The 24,903-nt window shown below is 49.5% G+C and overlaps 1 protein-coding gene across 1 annotated transcript; it reads left to right on the top strand.

Annotated features, from left to right (window-relative positions):
- Nucleotides 1-6,067: 6,067 nt before the first annotated feature.
- SESN2 (sestrin 2) lies at nt 6,068-23,107 on the top strand. Its single transcript, XM_027581617.2, has 10 exons — nt 6,068-6,160; nt 12,405-12,470; nt 13,738-13,935; nt 14,454-14,636; nt 14,744-14,956; nt 15,491-15,641; nt 16,122-16,240; nt 16,602-16,792; nt 20,338-20,482; nt 21,244-23,107. Exons 1-10 carry the CDS (start codon nt 6,068-6,070, stop codon nt 21,328-21,330), a joined length of 1,446 nt encoding a protein of 481 aa, XP_027437418.1. The 3' UTR covers nt 21,331-23,107.
- Nucleotides 23,108-24,903: the final 1,796 nt, after the last annotated feature.

Consider the following 24,903-nt stretch of genomic DNA (forward strand, 5'->3'; position numbering starts at 1 on the left):
AATTTTCTGCAATAACATATGTCACTTATAATTTGGAGGGTAAACACATAAACTAAAACCAAACGCTCATTGAAAAGAAGAAAAGGAAAGAGAAAAAAAAGAAAGAAGTGGAAATAGACGGAGTAGTTCCGGCCCCCTTCCACCAAGCGGGGCCCGGACGGAGGGAGGGGCGGGCAGGCGCGGTCTGCACCAATCACAGCTCGGTTGATAGGCAGAGTCAGAAGATTTGAAGATACTCCCCGCCCCGCAAACAGCCTCGGGGCTTAGTTTCCTTAACCAGCCAAGAAACCTGCCTGCGCCTAGCCTGCGCGCCGCTGCGGGCTGCTATTGGCTGCCATATAACCCCACCCATCTTCCTGTTCATTGGCTGCCGCGGTTTACGTAAGAGGAGCCTGTTGCCGAGAGAAAAGAAGCGCTGTAGCTTTCGCTAGGAAGAGGCAAGACTGTAACAGTACATGGTACCTTTGGGTCAAAAAAGCAATGATACTAACCACCGTTAATCCATTTCCTGCTAAATGCCAGGCTCTGTGCTCCAAAGTTTTAAAAAAATATTAACGGTTAAATCACCTTTCTTGAGCACCCACAATCTGCCATTGAGTCAGATATTTTAAAGTAAGAACCGTAACATATAAATACTAATAATTACAGTTTATTGAGCACTTAATCTGCATCAAGCCTTGTTAAGGAATTTGTATGCGTTAGCTCTCATCCTCACAACAGCCCCTTGTGGAAGTAAACTTGATTGCCCCATTTTACACAGTAGGAAACTGAGTTTGAGAGAAGTGAAGTGACTTGCCTAGGTTCACACAGCTAGAAAGGGTTAGAACTGAAGCTTGAATTCCGACATCCTGATTCCAAGTCCAGCTTATTTTCTGGGAGGGAGTGGGTAGAGAAGTCTTTCAGTAGGAGGAGTTGGGACAGGATGGTGACAAGGGCCAGAGACATTACTCCAAGGACAGACCTCAGGGCGACTGTCTGAAAATGGGAAGTGTAGGGTTTCTAGGAGTGGAGAAGAGAGGGAAAGAGGGAGAGAACAGAAGAGCAAAATCAATTTTTTTTTCTGGAAAAGTGAGGCTATAGGCTTGCACCAGGGCAGCCTATAATGGTGCAAGTGACCCTGCAGTGGGGGCTTGGACAAAGGTTCTAGTCTCTGCCCTGTGACTAACTTTCTGGGGGCCCTCAAGCTTCCTGCCTGTAAGATGAAAGAGTAAGTCAGAACAACGGGAAGTACATTCAGGCTGGGAGGTCTTTTGGGAGTCTGGTCCCTGCTGGCATCAAAGGAATCCTCAGCAACCACACGAATTTATTTAGCTGTTGCCTGGACTCTTTTCAGGACCTTTACGCGGTGACATGGGACCTGACAATCCTATAAACTTAAAATGGTTTTGGGGTGGCCTTCAAGCCATCCTTTGGCCCAGTCGGGTCTGAACTGTGGCAGAGTGTTGCCTGCAGGGGGCGCCCAAGGCTCGCTCAGCCAACAAAACCAAACTGAAATTCTTCGTGAATTATTCCAAAGCACCCAGCTGGTCAGTTCTTGTATTTTATTAAGAGGGGTGAGGCTTTTGAAACCTGATCGTTTCTGTCCACAGTATACAATTGACGAAACTGAATTATACGCATTGCCCAGCACGAGTCCTCTCTACAGTGGCTCCGAAGGGTTGGAGCTCATTTCAGTTCCTTTGTTTTACAGATGAGGAAACAAATTCTAAAAGCTAAAAAAAAAAAAAAGAAAGAAAGAAATCACTTTAGGTCGCATAGCTAAAATCTAGCACCCTAGGTGCCTGACTCCTGGGCAGTGGTCTTAGGAGACAGTTGGCTATGTTTCCTAGAGTCTGTGGCAGTCCTACCTCTTAATGCACAACTCCAAGGGACAATTTCAATTTTGGTTGTAAGGCTTGACAGCAGAGACCTGTCAGCCAGCAGGATCTTCCTCAGCACCTAGCATAATGCCTGCGTAATGAGTAATTAAATGTACGAATGTGTGAATGAGCCATGGAGGGTGGTTCTGATTTATCAAACCAGTTGGAGTTAGGTATCTTTCCTGAAAGTTCCCTCAAGGCAGGAATTGTATTCTGAGATGGGGGGGCAGTGAAAACAGTAAAAAGAGCTCAGAAAATTATAGCTGGGGTGATAAATCACAGCCCCAGGTATGGTCAGGGTACAAGGTTATTACAGCAAAGCGATTCTAGAATTTGGGATTAGAAAATTAATTCAGGAAGAATGAACACAGAACAGATGAGAATCCCATTAGGGTTAAAATCTGTGAGAGGGTCTGAAGCTGAAGAAACCTCAAAAACATTTCAAATCCAATCTAGATGTATCTTCGGGGCTGGAATGTGATTGAAGAATAAAAAAAGCTTTGGCCAATCAGTGGCCTCAACATAGCTGATGCAAGAGTCGAGCGAGTATGGCAACAGGAGGTGGAGATCTTTACTGAACCAAAAATACAAGGTGTGGGGGAGGGGAGGAATAAGCCCAGCCTGTGTCATCAGGCCATGCCTTGCTGGGCAAGCATCTTCACTGCGGGATTTCCAGAGCCCAGGTCAGAGCTTGGTATACACTAGCTGGTCAATAAATGTTTACTGAATTAAAGAGAGAGAGAAGAAGCAGGAGCCCTGACCAGCAGGTTTGCTCTAAGTGGAGCTTGTTCAGTGATTCATCTTTTCACTGGTTTCTTTTGCTCAGATTTCAACTGCCCTAGCCCCTTTCAGATGGTAACTTGGCTTTTCATGGAGGCTGTCCTATAAAGAGGGATGTGCTGGCCCACCAATTATAGGCCACTTGACAATTACATTTGTCACTCCCAATTAATATATTGTAATTCTGCTTTATGCATTACTTCCTCGTGCCAGCTTGCTTCTTACAGTTCAGGTCCTTGTCTCATCTATGGTGTGTGTAGTTTCTGCTTTGGAGTCATTTCTGCCTGGGTTTGAAATCCTTACTCAATGCATTACTAAGCTATCTTGGCCAACAAACCTCTTGAGCCTCAGTTTCCTCGGATCAGTCAAATGGGGGCATAATGCATACCTCACCAGATTGTGGTCAGAGTTACATGAGATAATAAATATATCCTGGACTACTGTTGGAGCCCAGTAAATGGTAGTATCTGTGCCTCTTCTGAGCTTTCCTTCCTTGGAGACTGGGTCACAAAAGCTCATCAAATTGAGAATATCAGTATCCTTTGCTTTTCCTTTTCACAAAATCACTAACTTTGTAAGTGAAGTCATGGGAATGATTTAGTGGCTCCCTTGAAGATTCTAAGGGATTATTCTACAGAGGAGTGTCACTCATATTTATTCATTCAAAAATATTTGCTGAGGACCCACCACATGCTAATGGAGGATACAAAGACACTTAGACACTGCCTCAAAGGAGCTCTGGCATAGCCTGGTGCAGTCAAAGAAGATATGGTATGACCTTGACATGAAGCTTTACCTTTTTTGAGCTCAAGTTTCCTCACTTTGCAAAAGTGATCAGTAACATCTTCCATTTTGAGTTAGAAGGAAGGGGTAAGACACACAGAGATGATACAAGGCTGCATAGAATTTGGAGATCAGTGGTAGAAAGAGGTGGAAACAATGTGTTGAGGAGTGGGGGAGTGGAAGAGATTATTTTCAGCTGAGCTGAAAAAGCAACCCTTTCTGTAGGAAGTGGCATTTTGAAGGCTTCATTCAGGCCACAAACACGCATGAAAGCATTGAATGCTGGGTAGGATTTCCGTGGGCAGAGATTTGCAGAGAGAACTGCTGGAAGAAAGGTTTGAAGGCCAAACAAGAAACATGGATGTGGAAGGTGATAAGACTGGAAAGGTAGACTGAGGTAGATCTTGGCAGATATAGGTGTCAATCTAGAGGTTTGACCTTTATTTTGTAGCTGATGAAATACCGGTAAAACTTTCTGATCTAAATATTGACATTACAGGGGTGCCTGGGTGGCTCAGTCAGTTGAGTGTCTGATGCTTGATTTTGGCTCAGGTCATGATCCCAGGGTCCTGAGATCAAGCCCTGTGTCAGGCTTCGCACTCAGCGGGGTATCTGCTGGAGATTCTCTCTCCCACTCCCTCTGCTACTCCTCTCTCTCAAATCAATCAATAAATCTTTAAACATTGATATTACAAAGTAGGTTTTAAAAATGAAATCTGGGGGCACCTGGGTGGCTCAGTCAGTTGGGTATCCGACTCTTGATTTCAGCTCAGGTCATGATCTCAGGGTTGTGGGGCCAAACCCCACATCAGGCTCCACGCTCAGCAAAGAGTCTGCTTGAGATTGTCTCTCTCTCCCTCTGCCTCTGCCCCCCCCACCCCGCTCGTGCTCTCTCTCTCAAAATAAATAAATAAAATCTTCAAAACAATGAAATCTGAATCTGACATATGCTAATTTAGAGGGGGATTCGATTCAAAGAAAGATTCAGTCACCAAGGGCATGTAATTGGCAGGACACCCTTGGTGGCTTAGGGCAGAGACAAAGATGTCAAGACATGGACCCTGCCCTTCTGGAGCTTATAATCAAGAGGGTCAGATAAGACATGTACACAGAAAATTACAATACAAAGTAGAGTGGGATAGGTGTTATAATAGAGCCCCAGCCCAAGTGCCTTTGTTGCCCCGCAGAGGGTGACATTCATTTCCCTCTTCCAAGAGCTGGAGGCAGGAGACCAAATCAGAGGGTCATCCTTGGAATGGTAAGTCTCAGAAAGTCTCAGAGGGAAATTTGGAGGTCATCTGGCCCACCCAGGATTCTCTATCCAGAGGAAACAGTGACTTTTAGATGGAAACAAAACATGAAGGTCTAAAGAAAAACTGACGGAAGAGACTGTGGGAAGGGAACAGGAGATGAATTCACTTTGAGGTCCTGAGGTGCTGGTGGAAGCAACTTACTCCCAAATGGAACACTGAAGCCCAGGAAATGGATGAGATCAGGGAGGGCCAGAGTGTCTGGAGAGAGGAGGGATAAAAACAGAAACTGGGGAACACCCACGTTCCAGGGAGTCAGAGAAGGAGTGGCCAGAGAGAGAGATGTGAGAAAAGACCCAGGAACACCTTGTCTCAAAGTTTCTAGAAAGGGAGTGGCAGGGCTGGAAGATAGGACTGGAGGAGGCCCCAAGGAAGCAAAAGAGAGGAAACTGCAGCATAGGGATTGAGGTTAGACATGGCGTTGCCAAGGACCTTTCGATGAATGGCTTTTCCAGGGACTCCACAATTAAGATGGATTCCCCATGCCTGGTACATTTTAAGGTGGAGCTCTCCCGGAGGCCAGGGGGACAGGGCTGTGCCCTCTAATCTCCAAAGACCTGGGGTTCGGCTCTGTAATTAGCACCAGCTCTCCTAACCCTAACCAGTCCCTGCAGGAACTGAAAAGCTGAAGAACGTACTTGGGAGGGATTTCACACCCGGCTCTCCGGCCCAGCCCGGTGAAGTCCCGTTTCATCACGCAGCCCTAATGACTCTCTTGGCTGTCACTCTAGGCTGATATTGCCAACAATCTGACTAAACCCTTTTGCAAAAGTTTGCAGCATTCATCCGGGGCTGACTACAGCTCCCAGAGTTCCCGGGCTCTTCCCGGTGCCGATTGGCCGAGCAGTCGGCTCCAGGGGGCGGTGTCGCCCCCGCCTCCCCGGGAAACAGGCACCTGATTGGCTGCGGCGCGGGGCTTTTGTGTCCCCGCCCTCCCCCGGGGACCGCAGCAGGCTGAGCGGCGCTGCTGGTGTCAGAGCCGGGCGAGCGCTGGCAGTTCCGCGGCGGGGATGCTGAAGAGGGCTGGGGTGGCGAGCAGCCGTGGCCACTGCGGACTTCCGAGGCACTCCGGGCCGTGAAAACCCCTGGGCCGCGGCCAATCCCAGGCTCCTGAGTCCATTCACCGTTCCAGAAGCCGGCCGAGGGGAGAGTCCAGCGGAGGAGCGGCTGTTCGCGGGTTCTGGGCTTTCGGAGCGTTCTGGAACCCCGAGAGACACCCCGGGGCTCTAGAACCTCCCCAGCGGCCCCCAATCCCGGCTTCCTGTGTGCGTCCGTCCCAAACCCCCTGGGGTGCACGGGTCGCCGGCGAGCCGTGGCCGGATCCTGGCACACACCATGATCGTTGCAGACTCCGAGTGCCGCGCAGAGCTTAAGGGCTACCTGCCGTTCGCCCCGGGCGGTGGCGGCGGCGGCCCCGGGGCCGGAGAGGTAAGCAGCGGCCGAGCGACGCCACTCTTCCCTTGAGCCCCGAGCTGCGGCCGAGCTTCGGGCTATCCCGAGCTGAGTCTGTGCGCACCCCCCCACCCCTCCACAACGCCCGGGGCTCGGGGAGGGGGGGAGTGGAGCGCGTAACCTAGGAATGGGGTTGCATCAACTGGCTGTCTCGGCCCTCCCGGCCCCCTCCCCTCCCCCTCCCCCCGGGGCTGTGGAACCTTCCCTGGCTCCCTCGGACTCCTGGCCAATGAGAGGGGGGGCCTTCTCGAGATTATCCTGGGTTTGGGCTCTTGACGAGAGAATCTTCAAGTCCAGGCAAATCCCGGCCGCTGCGGCCCGACCACTCCTCCTCCCCGCCCCCTTCCGCAGATTCCCTTCCTCTAGGCTGGGGCTGGCGGGCGGAGGACTCTTTCTAGGATACGTCCCCATTCCAATCTCCCAGTGCGGGGTTTGAGGCACCCGGGACTTGCCAGTGAAGGTCGACCTCGTCCCCCGCCCACACCTGCACCCCCGATTTGAAGCGGGGGAGGGCCGGCGTTCCGGGGCCTTGGCTGGCTGCGGGGTACGCGGCGGTCGAAGCTGGGGGAAAAGGGGAGAAACCCTGGACGGGGCTCCCGAAGGCAAGCGCGGATTAGGCTGCGCCCTACTAATTGGTCTGAGGTCGCAGAAGTTTGTTTCGCAGGGACTCTGCAGTGAAGCTAGGAATGGGCTGGGCCTAATCTGACACACCTCCTGCCTCCTCCCCACTCCCATCACCACCACCACCACCACCACCGACAACGAGCATGTTATCATTTCTTGAGCACCTACTAGATGCTGGTCTCCGGGTTTTGCCTTTTCTGAGTCCTTAGTACTAAACTAGCAAAATAGGAGCTACACTATAGCCCCATTTCCCAGAATGAGGAAATTGAGGTCTAGGAGGGGCTGTGGAGAGAATTCCTTCACTAGCCCGACCAAGTAGCTCATTCTTTGGCCTGGGCATCTCTAGGAATTCCCTAGTGTGCTTGGCACTACAGAGAGTTTTGTCTATTTTAGTTTCCAGGCCTGGAGCATGGTGCAAGTGTCTTGCTAGGCCTGGGAGTGCGACAAGTGCTAGTCCTAAATTGTGTGACCCTGGGAAAGTCGCTGCTCTTCTCTGAACCGCTTGGTTTCTAGGGGTCCTACCTCCAGCGGTGGATGGTTTGTGTCCTGGGTTTTCTGTGAGCTTGTTTACCCTGCATAAACCTCCATGGTTTAAGAACCCCAGGTGGAAGAATGAAACCCACTCCTGTCATTTCTCTGATGAGTGGCTTTAACCAGGTCACTTAAGAGTCCATTTCTTTCTGGTGGGGGGTTAGGCGGAGTCGTATTATTATTCAGAACACATATCCCAGCCCTCCCATTCACTTGCTGTGTGACCTTGGCCAAGTGATCATTTCTCCTGTCTGCAGTTTCTTCCCGTGGAGATTTGATAGTATCTCTCAGGATTGTTGGGAGAAATGACAGAATACAAGCAAAGGCTAAAAGCACAGTGCCTGGAACATAGTAACTGAGTCAGAGATGCTGGGTATCGTTAGAATGTGGTCATTTCCCTTTCCCCAGAGTGTGTCACAATGGGGTGCCTGAACCTGTCCCTCTTGCCTGAGGTGAGAGTTGGCCCATCCCTCTCTGGGAAGTGGCTTGGGGAGAAGTGAGTGCCCTAGGTGGTCTGGGCCGGCTCTAAGGGAGTGGCCTCTAGATGGGAGCCACTTGTCAACAGCAAGGGAAAGATGGTGGTATCTGCACTCTTTCCACATACTCTTCTCTCTCAAGAAAAAGAGGACCTTGGGAAGATGTCTGCTTTAAGCCGAATCCTTAGAAGACAGTAGGGCGCTGAACTTACAGAGCCTGATGCCCAAGGGGGCACTCAAATGTACAAGGCCCTCAACTCCCATCACTTTACCACATGCCCTTAACCTAAAGGGGTCAAGGCCTATGGACTCTCGGACTTCACTCTAGGACTGGTAGTATGTATTTAGAGCCCTCTTGGGCTCTAGCATCACTTCCTCAAACATCACTTCCTCAGGGAAGCTTTCCCTTCCCCCTCTCCCAGAAGTCCCTTGTGCATACACCTTTTCAGTCCCTCTTCTCAGTGGCTGGGGCTTTAATCCCAATTATAGTGTCTAACAGTCATGTGGTCGGCATGTTGTGTGTCTCCTTTGCTAGACTAGAAACATTCTGTAGGTCACATCCCCAGCACTGTTCTTAGCACCTAAGAAGTGCTCCTAACTCTTTGCCCCTTGTTGGCTTAACTGACCCTCGCGACCTGTGCGTGCTTCGAAGTCAGATCTGAGCTCTGCAGTCTGGAGCAGTGCTCAGAAAGAGCCTCAGCGAGCTGTCTCTGAAGAAGGAACAATAAGCCCTATTTCCCTCAGGGTAGTTGTGAGAAAGCAGCGAGATCATATGTGTAAAGCACTTAGCCTAGTGCCCAGCCCATGGCGCCACTCACACCCCCTCGCTCCAAGGCTGGAGGTAAGAGGCTGCTTGGGCTACACATCTCCGTCTCCTGTGTAAAGTCAGGCAGGTACGTAAGTTCTGCAGACAGCTGCCCGTGGAGTGGGGTATGGGGAGTCTCTGCCCCTTCCCGGCTGGCAGAGTGACTTCATAGGTGTGTGTAGCTGAGTCCTGGGGGGTTGCAGGCTCTGGATAGGATACTGAGAATAAAGACTGGGGCTACTCCAAGGGGCTGATGTGCGTGGTGGACAGAACCCTTGGAAGCCAAACTGAACTGAGCTCACATCTCAGGCTGGCCACTTGTCGGCTGGTGCTTAAACTTTGGAATCTTAATCCTTCCTTGGATGCAACATAGAGACCCCTACCCCCACCCGAAAACTGATGAAGAGTAGCTGGAGCCTGTGTGCAAATGCCTGAGCTAATATAAAAAATAACATTTAGCGAGTGTTTAAATTAGGTGCCAGGCACTGAGCTTGAGGGGTGATTATCCTCTTTTTACAACTGGCCTGAAGCCCTCCCTGCTCAGTGGCCACCGAGAGGGCCCTCTGACTAAAGTGTTACTGGGGGAACAGCTCTAGCTCTAGATCCAGTGTGTGCCCTCCAAGTAAGGAAAAACACAGTATGCAGGTGCCGTGTCTAGGAGCAGTGGATCTCAGGGAACGGAGGAGCAAGGAGGAGGAGCCCCTCGTGAACCCCAGGTGCAAAGCCTGACTTGACCTCGCTGAAACTCAATCATCTTCTGTAAAATGGGAGCCCTAGCAGTAGTAGTAGATCCTACTACCTTTAAGTGCAGCAAAATGCCTAGCTGATGCTAGGTGGTGCTACCTACCATTGTTAGTATGACTTCCTACCCCAGAAAATAGGGGAGGGCTGATTTAGAGGTATCATCCCTTGGCAGTGGGACCCTGCCCTGTCTGCTTCCCCTAAAGTTCTGGGTGTCAGGGTCAGAGACGCTTTCAGGGTATTGCAGCTCTGGATTGGAATCTACGTGGTCTTGCCTTTGGGATTTTGTATTTTCTGCTCCCTTTGGCTGGAATGCTGGTCCCCTAGATCTTTATGGGCCCTGCTGCCTTCTCATCAACTCTTTTAGATATTTGATACTTAGATAACACAAAGGTTACCTCCCCAGTAGCTTTCCTTGTCTCCTCAGACTAATATATGGTGCAGCCCCAGCCCATCATACACTCTTGTCGCTCTGTTTCATTTACTTTATACAATCTGTGCTTTGAAACCCTATTCATCATCTGTCATTCTCCTTTAGATCATAAATTCTGTGAAGGCTGAGCCTGTCTTTTCAGTCCTGTGTCTAGCTACCTGCGTTGTAGTCATCAAAAATATTTGTTGAATGAACAAATTAATTCTGTTCCCACCTGGAAAGCACTTAGCATAGTGCCTTATACTTGAGAAAATGATCAATAAAGGGTGTGAAACAGTGGCCCTCCACCTTGGCTGTAAATTATGCTGGGCCCCACCCAATTAAATTAGAATTGCTGGAGGTGGGACCTTGGCGTTGGCATCTTTTTAAAAGCTTTTCAAAGGGGCTTTGTACTGCTCCGGCTGAAAATCCCTTGTTTGAAATTACACCGAGGTTAATGATCGCTGACTGCTGACTTTTATTAAGTGCTTCTGGTGATAGAGGTACTGAGGTAAAGGCTGTAGGGGCATTATCTCATTAAATCCTCGTGACTGCCCAGTGAAAGTGGGTACTGTTATCCCCATTGTTTGATAGGGAAACTGAGGCTCCCATAAGTAGCAGATAATAGGTGGTGGAGTTGTCACATGAGCCCAGGTATTCTGGGCCAAGAGCTCCTATCTTATAAATGTACTCTGTAATTATCATGGCTGTCACCATCGCCATCATCATCACGACTGAAAATGGTGGGTGCAGATTTACCACCTAAAGACCCACAGGTATCAGTTCCTTGCCTTGACAGGTCCTGGGGCAAATTTTAGAGTAAGAAGGGGTTCCCAAGGCTGTTCCCTGTACCTCCCCGGCACTCTGGGGGGACCCTCGAGGTCCCCCTCCTCCAGCACTCTTCTCCCCCCCCAGGCTGTGGTTTTCTATCTGTCCTCCGGTCCCCTGAGGGAGAGGCCCAGATTGTGGAGTCAGCAGTCCTTATCTCCTCCTAGACAGAGCTATTGGGCTTTTTTTCTTCGGTGAGGGAGGAGGGAAGCTGAAAGAGTACTTAGAGATTGCTGGGATTTCTGTACTGGACTTGGACCGGCCTGGCCTGGTAACTTCCAGAAGTGTGGGCTGAAAGGGGCCTGAGCAATTAGCCCAGCTACCTTCTTTGTCCCAGATTAAGGCCCAGAGAGTCTAGGTCACTTTCTCAAAGTCACACAGCAAGTTAGTAGCAGAATTGGTACTCTGACCTGGGACTTCCAGATCCCATATGTTCTTTCTGTGTGGTCTTTGAGAGTCCCAGAGTTCTGCCTCCCTCAGGGGTCTTTGGCCATCTGAGAAGGAAGGTTCAATTATAATCTTAAGTCCCTGGAACCCTAGGGATTGGTACTCGGTCTGGTTCCCAATGAGGAGGGGAGCGTTAGGGGGACACTGTCTCTGTCCAGTGAGGGCATGACTCTGGTTTGGGTAAGCTGTTTCCAAAGCCAGGACTGAGAGTCCCCTCCCAGTTACCAAATCAAATGAATAAATAAAACATCCTCTCTGAACCCCACCTCTCAGACTAGGAGCAGATTTAGTGGGTACGTGACTGATGGTTTCTGAAGAGGCTCCTCCAATACGTGGCATCAGAATAGTTGCTTCTGTCAGCCTTCCCTCCACTCTGCTCTGCTTTCTCTGTTTTCTTGATTCACAGCTTGGTGTGAGTGACCTGGCCCTGCTCTCCACAAAATGTGATCTGGCAGCAGACAATTACAAGACAATGTTTTCAGAAGCAAAAGCACCAGGAATTGTAGGGTCACAGCTGAGGGTCAGAAGAAGGTTCCCAGACCCTAGAAGACTATGAGTTAGTTTTGCAAAAGGAGTGACCAGTGGGAGAACAGTAGGGCTGAACCACTGATTTACCTGGAAGGCTATGGGAGCTAGAGGTGGGGTTTTAAGCCAGTTGATCAGATTTGCACTTGAGAAAATTTCCTTTGGCTGCAGAAATTTGCCCTCCTAGAAACCACCAGTGTCATGGACTCACTGCATGTGCTCCTGGTTCTAGAGGTGTAGTTCAGGGAGGATGTTTTCCTTATTCATTTGTTTTGTTAATCTGGGAGAGGATTGGTAGGAGAGGGCAGGGCAGGGGAGGCAGGGAGACCATTGGTGAGGCTGTGGGTGGCGGTCCAGACAAGAGATGGTTATAGTCTATGAGGTGGTGGTGGTGGGAGAGATGAAGAAGTGACAATTGGAGAGCAGTTGAGGCTGTATCATAGAAATCTAAGGTACCTGCTAACCTGGCTGCAGGATGCAAACAAGGGGGTTTCTTGTATGAGATCTCCAGGGCTGCTAAAACGGTGGCCTCCTAGAGAGATGTGCACCATGGTGGCTGTATATTTCCCTTCCCTATGCCCCTGGGGTTCCTGGGTCCCTGCCCAGTTCCTGAAGAACTCAGCCTGTGGGGTGAGCCCTCTTTCTTGCTTACCTTTTCTCCACCTGCCAACAGGTGTATATCTCCCACCTGATTCCTCCACGCGGGGTGTACCAAAAGGGTGGTTTTAAAAGCCCAGTGGGGCCCATTGGGTAGAAGGAGAAAGCTGGAGAGATAACTGTACTCCCAGTCCTCCCTTTTACCTCCAATAACCATGATGTGTTTCCTTCTAGGAGCAGAGGGAAAGCCGGGCTCGGCGAGGCCCTCGAGGGCCCAGTGCCTTCATCCCGGTAGAGGAGGTAAGCTTGGAAGGGGTTAGGAATTCTTGGTCCCTGGGAAGAAAGGACATGGCACATTGTGTGGACGGGGGTCTTTTCCTGTCTCTTGAAATAGCAACTTCAGGTTCCTGACTCATTTAACCCACAAACAGCTCTGTGAAGCATGCATATCAACCCCACGTTGCTGGGAAGAAACAGACTCAGAGATAAAGATAAAGAGATAATGACACAGCTAGGTAATGAACAAACTTTTGGTTCCCAGAACAAGGCCTGTTCTTCTTTAAGAAGATAGAACTATCTGTATTAACTGCTCTTCCTTGACTATACATATATGACATTTTTTTTTTCAACTTCAAAAGTAATATTATATTCATTATAAGAAAATTGTTAATGTCTCAGAAAGCTCTCGTCTCCTATAATCTCACCTCCCACAGAGGTAATCACTGTTACTTAACCGCTTATCACTGTTTCTTGGACTTTTTGTTATATGAACCAAGGTCATAGTTTACAACATTTGGCGGAGGGGGTTATTGTCATATTCTTTATTTTTGTCACTTAATACAAGAGATATCATTCATGCACTGAGTCAGATCATTCATTCATTTATTTAACAGACATCGATTGAATGATTAATCTCTGTCAGGCACTGTTGTAGGTGCTGGGGATACAGCATAGAACAAGACAGACAAAAATCCTTGCCATCGCGGAGCTGACATTCTAGCGTGGGGTTGGTGGTGGCAGGGATACCTTCAAAATACATGCGCAGAAAAATTTTTAAAATAATAGTTTCCTCCTATTTCTTTGGCCTTCAGTGAACAAAAACAAATGTTTTGTCATCCTGTTTGCTCTCCTAAATGTGTAGCCAAGTAGTTAATGAGCTGTTAACAAATGTCTAACCTACCCCCCTCCCCCAGTTCCTTCTCCACCCTTTGTAAATGGAAAGCAAACAACCACCTGCTGATTATTTATATCTAGCCTGGAATTTTCAGCTCAAGTATTGTTCTTGTATTTTATTTTTTTCATTTGTAAATAACCGGTCCTCTTTTATAATGAAGGAAATAAATAGGCTTTGGTGCTAATCTGGATTTGAATCCACGTTCTGTCATTTGCTAGATCTGTAACCTTGAAATCATGTAATGAATTATCTTTTCCTCCCCTATTTTCCTTTTTTTGGACATGGCGGTCATTTTTAGTTTCTTGGCTATAATAGCCCCAACGCGATCAACACGTTGGTCTCTTTGGCGTGGAGTGCAGGACAGGAACCCACCCTCTCCCTTTTGCTTGGCAGGTCCTTCAGGAGGGCGCAGAGAGCCTGGAGCAGCACCTGCGGCTGGAGGCACTGATGTCCTCAGGCCGGGTGGACAACCTGGCGGTGGTGATGGGCCTCCACCCTGACTACCTTAGCTGCTTTTGGCGCCTGCACTACTTCCTGCTGCACACGGACGGGCCCCTGGCTAGCTCCTGGCGCCACTACATTGCCATCATGGTGAGCCTGTCTGAGCCCAACTCTTGTACGGTTGACCACATGGGGGAATTTGGGCTTTAGATCTCTTTGCTGGGTGCTTCCTGAATTCATTTCATAGGCCAGGAGGAGAGGCCACCCAGAGCAGAGGAAAGCCTAACTTTATCTGATCATCCACAGAATTTTGGATTCTGAAGAGAAGCTTTTTTTTTTTTTTTTTTTTAATTAAGTAGGCTCCACACCCAGGATGGAGCCCAATGCAGGGCTTGAACTAACGACCCTGAGATAGATCAGGACCTGAACTGATATCAAGAGTTGGACGCTTAATCAACTGAGCCACCCAGGCGCCCCAGAGAGGCATTTTTAGTCAGAATCGGGAAACGAGGCACAAAAGAGTCAGGTGACCTGCCCAAGGAGGACAGCAAACTAGCGGAGCTGGGTTAGGACCTAAGTGTCCTGCCTCCCTGGCAACAGTGAGGCCTGCGATTTCTCCCTCTGTGGGTCATCCGCCCTGAACAAGGTTCTATCCACCCCCTCCACAGGCTGCCGCCCGCCACCAGTGTTCCTACCTGGTGGGTTCCCACATGGCTGAGTTCCTGCAGACTGGCGGTGACCCAGAGTGGCTGCTTGGTCTCCATCGGGCCCCGGAGAAGCTCCGCAAGCTCAGTGAGATCAACAAGTTGCTGGCACACCGGCCGTGGCTCATCACCAAGGAGCACATCCAGGTGCCATGGGCAGAGAGGCACAGGGAGCACAGGGGCCGGGCTGGAGCATGTCAGGCAATCAGCCCAGGGCCAGGCGCTGAGCAAGTCTGGCCTTCTTTCCTCTCTAGGCCTTGCTGAAGACGGGCGAGCACAGCTGGTCTCTGGCGGAGCTCATCCAGGCCCTGGTCCTGCTCACCCACTGCCACTCACTGGCCTCCTTCGTGTTTGGCTGTGGCATCCTCCCTGAGGGAGAGTCAGAAGGCAGCCCTGCCCCCCAGGCCCCTTCACCCCCCAGTGAGCAGAGCAGCCCCCCCAGCAGGGACCCAATGAACAACTCTGGGGTAAGTCATGGGCCTGGGTCTTGTGGGGAGAGGAAGCAAGCATGGCCTCTGGTCCTCGGATGGACTGAGAGGCCTCAGAAAAGTTAGTTGACTTTGAGATTCAGTTAGCTTATCTGTGAAATGAGGCTAAAAACCCCTACATCATGGTGGTTGTGAGGATTAAATGAAATAACCTTGTGGTGGGCCCCTCAGCATGTTGCATCATAGGCTTAAGGTCTCCTGGGTATTAGCACTTTACAAAGTTTGCCTCTTACTCTGTAAGGTGGTCTTGTTTGTTTTAGTATAAAATTATAGATACTTTAACAATCCCTTTCCTGTGAGAGAGAAGTTGATGCTCAGAGAAGACGTGCCTGTCCCGTAGCTTCTTAAACTTCGTTTTAGAAAACACAGACCGTGCCAGCCGCCCACGGCACAGAGACTGCCTCAGGAGCAGTAGGCCTTTGCAATCACTCAGGAAGGGCTGGCTTGTGGGAAGGATGTGTGGAGTTTCCTGGGGCCGAGGAGTAAACCATCACCACTGGGTCCCTCCTCCAGGGCTTTGAGGCTGCCCGGGATGTGGAAGCTTTGATGGAACGCATGAGGCAGCTGCAGGAGAGCCTGTTACGGGATGAGGGAGCATCCCAGGAGGAGATGGAGAGCCGCTTTGAGCTGGAGAAGTCAGAGAGCCTTCTGGTGACTCCCTCAGGTACAGGATCATAGGCATCCCAGGGTCCAGGGACTGCCCCCTTCCTACACCATCTCTACTGGGGAGTAGGTAACTCCGTGCACGGCGTCTCTTGTATTTTGGAGGCAGCCATGTCTCAACCACTTCTAAGAGGTTCCAAGTATGGGCTGCAGGGTCAGACCTGGGTTTGAATCGTGACCCGTCAGCCCTTCTGGCAATGCAACCCCTGATTACTTCCTATCTCAGGGCCTCCTGTCTCCTCCCATGTGAAGGATTGGTTTGTGGGGTAAATGGGACAGTGGAAGCAAAGCTCTTAGCACAGAGTAAGCGGCTGCATAAATGACTACTGTTGTTAGGGTTGCTATTATTATTACCGGGGGCCTTACCCCCCAGGTCCATGGGCCTGCCTCATCTCCCCCCAGCCACCTATTGATTAATCAGGAGTAGATGCCCTATACTCCATGCCTTGGCCTCACTGTGGCTTCTTACTGACATCCTTAGCTGACATCCTGGAGCCCTCTCCACACCCAGACATGCTATGCTTTGTGGAGGACCCCACTTTTGGATATGAGGACTTCACCCGGCGAGGGGCTGAAGCGCCCCCCACCTTCCGTGCCCAGGTAGGCTCTCCAGGCTATTCTTGGCATTGCTCTGGATTTACAGACAAGCAGGGGGTGGATGGTTTGAGTGGTTAGAGAGTCGGGCACCTTCTCCCTCAAGATTCCATGAGGGAAATGGGAGACCCTAGATCATAATAGGACCCATCTGTGCCCTAAGCTCAGGAGATCCTGATCACAGGGAGAAGATCACCAAGGTACATTCTCCTTGGCTTCTTAGGCCCCGACCAAGCAGCAGGTTAGATTTGTGGGGCTGGAAAGACAACACTATGGAAAGCAAAGTTGTACGCCAGAGGATGGGGTCCCTATGGCCAGCCTTGGGCCCCCAAGATTCTATTCCCTGACCCCTTCCCACGTTTCTCAGGATTATACCTGGGAAGACCATGGCTATTCACTGATCCAGCGGCTTTACCCTGAGGGTGGGCAGCTGCTGGATGAAAAGTTCCAGGCAGCTTATAGCCTTACCTACAACACCATCGCCATGCACAGTGGAGTAGACACTTCCATGCTCCGCAGGGCCATCTGGAATTACATCCACTGTGTCTTTGGTATCAGGTGAGTACAGCCCTCATCCAGTGCGCATGCGCACCAGTCCTCAATCTGAGCTCATAGCTGTTTCCTCTTCTGTTTCAGTTTTTCTTTTCCCTTCTTCCTGCCTGTACTGTTTTTCAAAGCAAATTTATTTTGTTCCTGATTATAAAAGATAATAGATGTGCTGCTGTTTGACCCTTGTAAATGAAACTCTTTACTCCTACCCCCTAGAGATAACTGGAGATACCTAAAGAGAGAAAGAGAGAGAGGGAAAGAGAGTGTGTATTTCCATTTTAAGTAGGAGTTCCTCTCTTAAATAAATAAGGACAACATAAATGCCCATCAGTAGGAAACTTTAAATAACGTTAAATCCACTCAGTGAAAAAGTATACAGCTATTACAGATTATAATAATGGTCTCTTTATATTGCTATAAGAAATTGTTCAAAATGTGTTGAGAAAAAAGAAAGCTGGTTACCAGCCGGAATCTTCCTTTTGTTCCCCCCTTTTTTGCTAAAAATGTGTGCATGCGTGGAAAATGTGTGGAAGGCTACACACTAAAATGTTAATTTATAATGGTTATCTCTGGATAGTGTGTGATAATTACATTTTCATCTTGTTACCTAAGTATTTCCTCATTTTTTTAAGTAGATTTTTTAAATTAATGGAAGCATGCTTGATATCTTCTACAACTTGCTTTTTTTTCACCTAATAATCTATTGTGATCTGCCTTGTCAGTATGACTAGATCTTTTATGCTTTTTTTTAATTTAAGATTTTATTTATTTATTTTAGAGAGGGAGTAAACAAGAGAGAGAGCACGAGGAGGGGGAGGGCAGGGGCAAAGAAAGAAGTAGGTTCTCTGCTGAGCAGGGAGCCCGATGTGGGACTCGATCCCAGGACCCCAGGATCATGACCTGAGCCAAAGGCAGATGCTTAACCCAACTGAGCCACCCAGACGCTCCTCCTTTATGCTTTTTAACCACTGCATGGTGTTCCGTTATGGATGTAGCCTAATTCAAGCACTTCCCAATAGTTGGGTGTGTAGATAGTTCATAGTTTTTCACTATTAAACACCATGTGCACTGACTAGCCTTACGCTAAGTCCTTGTAGATGAGCCGCAGTGCAGGTGTGAAATTAATTGTCAAGAATATACACAGACCAATTTTTTAAAAAATTTTTTTAATTTTAATTTTTTTTAATTTATTTTTTAGAGGGCAGGGAAGGGCAGAGAGAGAACCTTAAGCAGGCTCCATGCCCAGCGCAAGCCCAATCTGGGGTTCAGTCCCACAACCCTGAGATCATGACCTGAGCCAAAATCAAGAGTTGGAGGCTTGGGCGCCTGGGTGGCTCAGTTGGTTAAGCGACTGCCTTCGGCTCAGGTCATGATCCTGGAGTCCCGGGATCGAGTCCCACATCGGGCTCCCTGCTCAGCAGGGAGTCTGCTTCTCCCTCTGACCCTCTTCCCTCTCGTGCTCTCTATCTCTCATTCTCTCTCTCTCAAATAAATAAATAAAATCTTTAAAAAAAAAAAGAGTTGGAGGCTTGAGTAACTGAGCCGCCCAGGCACCCCCCATTTATTTATTTATATAAATATATATATTTATATTTTTTTTAATTTATTTTTTTTAAGTAGGCTCCATCCCCAGGGTGGAGCCCAATGCAGGGCTTGAACCTACAACCCTGAGATCAAGAAGTGAGCTGAGATCAAGAGCCGGACACTTAACTGACTGAGCCACCCAGGTGCCCCCAGACCAATTTTTTTTTTATTTGAATAAATCTCACTCTGATAACATTGTGGGAAAGTCAAAGAATTAAGGAACCAAAAAAAACCTTTCTCCAAATTCAGCTACTTCACAACCACATCCACACCCTGTGACATTCTTTCTCCATTGCTTTTCTTCTTTCTAATGTAGTTGCTTTTGTGTAGTTGGAGTTATAATGGTTATTACATTTTTTTAAAAAAGATTTTATTTATTTGTTCATGAGAGACAGAGAGAGAGAGAGACAGAGGGAGAAGCAGGCTCCCAAGGAGCAAGGAGCCCAATGCAGGACTCAATCCCAGGACCCTGGGATCATGACCTGAGCTGAAGGCAGACGCCTAACCATCTGAGCCACCCAGGCACCCTGGTTATTACATTTTTAAAAATGTATGTTTGGGGGCGCCTGGGTGGCTCAGTCGTTAAGCGTCTGCCTTTGGCTCAGGTCATGGTCCCGGGGTCCTGGGATCGAGCCCCGCATCGGGCTCCCTGCTCGGCGGGAAGCCTGCTTCTCCCTCTCCCACTCCCCCTGCTTGTGTTCCCTCTCTCGCTGTCTCTCCCTCTGTCAAATAAACAAATAAAATCTTAAAAAAAAAAAAGTATGTTTGATGTTTCTAGAGAGAAACAGCTAGATTTATAGTAAATTTAGGAAACAGGAATAACAGAAAGAAGAAAATAAAGATCATCTGTGATCCCGTCTGCTCTTATTATTGTCAAGTATTTCTCTCCTTTTTTGCGCACACAAATAACCAAAAAAGATAGTTTTACAAACACAAGATTTTCTCCCTCCTCATTTCACATTTTTCACTCATTTAATCAAATGTGCACATATTTTAATGAACACATGATCTGGCTTTTCTCATTCAATGGTTTATTCCAAGCATCAAAAAAAAAAAAATCCCAAATTTTCAGAAAGGTCCATGTTCCCTGTAGAAGATGTGTGTTTCTGTATTACTAGCTGTAAATTCTATTTCACTGAGTGGATTCGGTTGTGCTTAATTGGCCATCCTCTTGCAGGTCATTGATAGTTTCCCAGTCCCAGGGAGCTGGAGGAGGGACAGGCATCCTAGAGTGTGGCCCAGGCTACTTCTGCCCACCTCCCTGATCCAGACCCCCCCGTTCTCCAACATGGTCCTCGTTCCTGTGCCTTTGTCTACTGAGTCTGTCCCCTGGTTTTCAACCAGTCTTCCCCATCCACACCAATCTGTGATGACTCACTGACTCACTGGACTGGAGAGTGACAAAGTGACTTCTAGACCTGTCACCAACTTGCTCTTTGACTTTGAGCAAGTTAATTGCCTTCTCCAGGCCTTAGTTTGCCCATCCGTGAAATGGGTACTACTTCTTTTTCCCTTTCTCTCTTCCTTTTCCATGGCCTTTACTATAATGAATATGACCTTGGAGCTGGGCAGAGCTGGGTTTGAATTCCATTCCCAGGACAAGTGATTTCACTTCTCTGAATCTCCCTTTCAACTATAAAATAACGGGGCTGATGAAAGCGGTGTATTACGTATAATAGTTCTGTAGACACCGTAGCTAGTACTTCTGAGGATTCCCTGAGTCCTTGTCCACACAGCACACGGCTGGTACTCAATACAGCACGCTCATTCTCTGCATTCTTTGGAGTGGTCCCTGGCCAATCTAGTGGCCTGCGATGTATGACATCAGCTATTTTTGTAAGAGGAACCAAGCTCCTACTTGCTTCCTACTTTCTGCTTTTTCTTGCCACACTCTGTTCCTCCTTCTGTAGGGTGGGGGTAGGGGAGAGGAGTCACTTGGAGAGTGATGCTGTCGGGGCCTTCCCATCCAGATATGATGACTATGACTACGGGGAGGTGAACCAGCTCCTGGAACGGAACCTCAAGGTCTATATCAAGACGGTGGCCTGCTATCCTGAGAAGACCACGCGAAGAATGTACAACCTCTTCTGGAGGCACTTCCGCCACTCAGAGAAGGTACAGCCCTTGGGGGTGGAGAGGGGGTCAGGACCCAATGTGGTATCCCAGACTGAGTCTTCTGCCACTTGGGACGCTTGGGTGTGTTCAAGTCCTACTCCACGGTGTGATTTCCGACTCCGTTTACTTACCTGTAAAATGGGAATGTGCCTCACAGGGTCCTCAGCAGGCAGCCAGGAGGACCTGGGTTCAAGTGCGAACACAATCGCTCAGTAGCATGGTGACCTTGGGCAAATCACTTTGCCCCCTGAGCTTGTTATCTTTTTTTTTTTAAAGATTTTATTTATTTATTCATGAGAGAGAGCTAGAGAGAGAGGCAGAGGGAGAAGCAGGCTCCCAAGGAGCAGGGAGCTCGATGCGGGACTCGATCCCAGGACTCCGGGATCATGACCTGAGCCGAAGGCAGATGCTTAACCCACTGAGCCACCCAGGTGCCCCTGAGCTTGTTATCTTTACAATAAGAGCAAACACTGCCTGCATTCAAGGTTGCTGGGAGGGTGAAATGAGAACATGAGTGCCCAGAGCCAGCTCTTGTTTTTAGTTTTGTGAGATAAAGAGATTAGTCAGGATAGGGATGAATGGGTTTGAAATTCCTGAGCTGCCATTGCACCGAAGGGCTCAGAGCCTTAGGAACGACCGTTCAGGGCGTCTGTATTGGGAGAGAAGGATGAGGCAGGTGGTCCGGGAACGTGGCGGTCTGGGAAGGATGGGGATGGCCAGGAGTGACATCAGTAGCCAACAAGTCCTTGTCTGTGCCCCAGGTCCATGTGAACTTGCTGCTCCTGGAGGCGCGCATGCAGGCCGCCCTGCTCTATGCCCTCCGCGCCATCACCCGCCACATGACCTGACTGCGAGCAGGATCTGGGCCCGGAGCAGCTGCCCCTGGGGGCATTCTCCTCCCTGCAAGGACTTCTCTGTCTGGAGACAGACCCCGATCCCTTTCTGTCCCAGGCCCTCCCAGCCCACTCCGGAAGGTGGGCTTGTGTGTGACGTGCAGCCCCTGAGCCGTACCCTCCTTTTCTTTCACTGGAATGGACAGGATCATTGCACTGACTCTGGGATCTCAGTTCTGCCCTGGGAGCTGGAAGACGACTAGCAGATCCCCAGGGACCGTGCCCTCCTTCCGGCCCCTGACCCCAGAGGCAGAGGGCACAGGAAGGGAAACGAGCTGAGCTCAGATTCATGTGCCAGCAGGCTGGGCCGCAGGCATCACCAGTACTGGGCCTTCCTGGACTGGCAAGTCCCTGGCTGGCCCCGAGGGAGAGGGGCAGGGACCTCCAGGGACTGACACTCCAAGCAGCTTTGCCTTTCCTCCTCCTCCCTCGCTCCCAGATCTCATTACCTTCCCCCTCGTTACCTTCACCCATCAGTGTGAAAGTCAGTGTCACAGCTGGTCTGTGTGTTCTGCTCCCCAGAAGCCTGTTCTGTCAGGCAGCCTGAAGGCCCCTTTGCCCTGGTTGCCCTAATCCTGGTTTAGCTCCTTTGACCTCCCCTTCACCCTCTTCCGCATTTCTCCCCTGCCTGGTGGGGGGAGGCCCCAGAAGAGACACCAAGCACATCAAAGAAGTAGATTATTCCTAGAGAGTTTGGGGTGTCTGTGGGTCCCCTTGCCTTCTGAAGAGGAGGGAGTATTACCAGTTCTCTGTATTTTGGTTCTTTATAGGGGAGGTTCTGCAGGGGCTATCTTACCTCAATAGCCACAGTCAATGCCTGAGGGGAGGACAGGGAGAAGTCTGTTCTCCCCAGAACCGTGTCGGCCCTGCAGAGGCTGGCACCCCACTCTCCTATCTCCCATGGCGCTGCCACACACCTTTCCCATCAAGTGAGCCTTTCTGGGTGGCTTCAGAGGCAGGGGCTCAGGGAGAGTCAGGAGACCCCAGGGTTCTTGTTTGGGTTGTGCCCAAACTGGCCAGGTGACCATGGCTATGTTGCCAAACCTCTTCGACCTCCGTATAGATAGTTGCGGGCTGGGGGCTGAGATTGTCTGTGATGCCTGAGTCTACTCTCGGCTTTTCAGGCCAACCTGCCAGCAACAAACTGCACATCTTGCAGAATCTCAAAGGCCTGTAAGGGATAGCCCAGCCTTGCAGGCCATCTCTACCCTGCCACCTTCCTAGGACAGCCCCCCACCCCCCCACCCCCGTTTCCATCCCCCCCTCTCAATTTTAGGTGGATTGCTTGGACGCAGAAGCAGCCAAGGACCCATCCCAGGCACTTTTCTGTAGCAAATAAGCTGTGAATGATGACGTCCCTTGCCCTTCTTCTGACAGTATGTGTCCCCTCTGACCAGTTTGGAGGTGACTGAAGAAAGGCAGGGGTCATGCTGCTGCTGCTTCTGACCCTGCTCTCTGGAGAGGGGCAGGAGAGGAGCCTGGTCAGCGTGCCACATTTCACACCCGTGCAGGCATGGGGAAGCGACTGGCACCCCCTGCGGGCCTCAGAGCCCTCCCTGCGATGAAGCTGGGCAGGAGGGAAGAGGCCCCAGCATTGGGGTTTGGATTCTAGAAGGGACATGACGACTCTGTAAATGTCCCCCCAGGGTGGGTAGGGAGGGGGATTTAGTGTTCCAAGTGCAGAAATCTTTGGCTTTGCTACGAGTTCTGTATGATGAAAAATAAAAGTTCACTGAGGTTTTGTTTTGTACTTCTTGTTAATGGGCTGTTTTTCCATTTGCAAGGGTCATGGTTCATCTCTAAGCAGCAGCAGTGAGCTGTGGTTGCATCATGGACCTGACCTGCTGCCCCTTCCCCTGCTGGGCACTTGTGTCCAGTGACCGCAGGGTGGGGAGTGGTTGGCATTAAAAGTCTATTCTGTCCCTTGGGCGCCCGGCCCTGCCACCCATCTGTGGCTGGCCCGGCATTGTGGAAGAATAATGGCCATGTTATTTTTCTCACTAAGCCTGGCGCTGGGTATTTGGAGGCCATTTTTCTGAATTTGCAGGAGAATTTAGACCCAGGGGTAAAGTGACATTGCTGAAGCCACACAGGTGGAGCCGGGATTCCAACCAGGGTCCCCCTGACCCCGAGGCCTCAGCATTTTACCTTGTTGCTTTTCCCGCTACAGGGCTCCCCCTGTCACAGAGGGAGGCTTTTGAGAATCTCTGGGAACCCCCTGTGTCCCCTGCCCATCCACATTATGCTTCCGGGCTTCTCATCACTTCTCCAGCACCAAGGAGACAGAACCAGCTCAAAAGGGTTAGCTGTGACCTCCACATTGTACCAGCACCCATTTAGTAGTGGTGTGATCTTGGTCAAGCTTCTTAGCTTCTCTGGGCACTGGGAATTAAAGTAAGCGTATCAGGGAAACCACATTATGACTAAACCAAGACCTCTTCTGTTGGCTTCCCACTTCCTCTAAACACTTCTGTCATAAAATGAAAACTAGGTCTCCTCCAGGAAGCCTCCCCTGATTAAATTCACATTCCCTTTCCCTTTCCCCTTTTCATTTTTGTGGTGTTCTATCTACTTGATCTTCCTTCTAACGTCACTTGAGAGGGTGTGAGAGAACAAAACAGATTGGAATAGAAAACTTGGATTCTGGTCCTGACTTAGCCACTTACTATCCCTGAGTTGCGGGGGAGGGTTGATTAATTTCACTGACCCTCAAGTTTCCTCTGCCATAAAAACAGACAATATGTCTTCAGTTCTCCAGGTCTCATTATTGAATGTTTTTTGCCAAATGTTTCCTTTTTTTTTTTAGCTTTTTAAAGATTTTTATTTATTTATTTGAGAGAGAGAGAGTATGAGCAGGGGGGAGGGGCAGAGGCAGAGGAAGAAGCAGACTCCCCACTGAGCAGGGATCCTGATGCGGGACTCCATCCCAGGACCCTGGGATCATGACCTGAGCTGAAGGCAGCTGCTTAACCGACTGAGCCACCCAGGCACCCCTTGCCAAATGCTTTCAAATTTACTATCTCAATCTTCACAACCCTGTGAGAAAGGAGTGGTGTTCCCATTTTACACATGTGGAAAAGGAACCTCAAGTGAGAGTCTACAGAACACCAGCTTAGCAGTGACACCCAGTTTCAAATTCCAGCTTTGATATTTAATGTCTGTCTCAACCATAAGCAAATTAGTTCCATTCTCAATACCTAGGGGCACAGGAGTGTTGTGTGGATTAACTAGTGCATGAAAAACACCTAGCATAGTTCAGGTGCCTGGCACCTAGCACCAGTGAGCCATTCGGTATTTAGATATCTGCCCAACATCACCCAACTTAGGACTTGAACCCTTGTCAGTCTGATTTTGGATCATTGTTTTTGTCCCCAAGCTCCCTAAGCCCTCAATCTGTATTTTTTTTTTATGTTCAAATTAATTTACATGTGGAATTGAAAACCACTCTGGGCTCCAGATTGGATCTAATGAATCTGTTTTAGGCTTCTGCATCTTGCACTCCAGGACCTGGGCACAGCTGTCCAGGCT

Source organism: Zalophus californianus, chromosome 4 (genome assembly GCF_009762305.2).
Source record: "Zalophus californianus isolate mZalCal1 chromosome 4, mZalCal1.pri.v2, whole genome shotgun sequence".
Taxonomy (NCBI): domain Eukaryota; kingdom Metazoa; phylum Chordata; class Mammalia; order Carnivora; family Otariidae; genus Zalophus; species Zalophus californianus.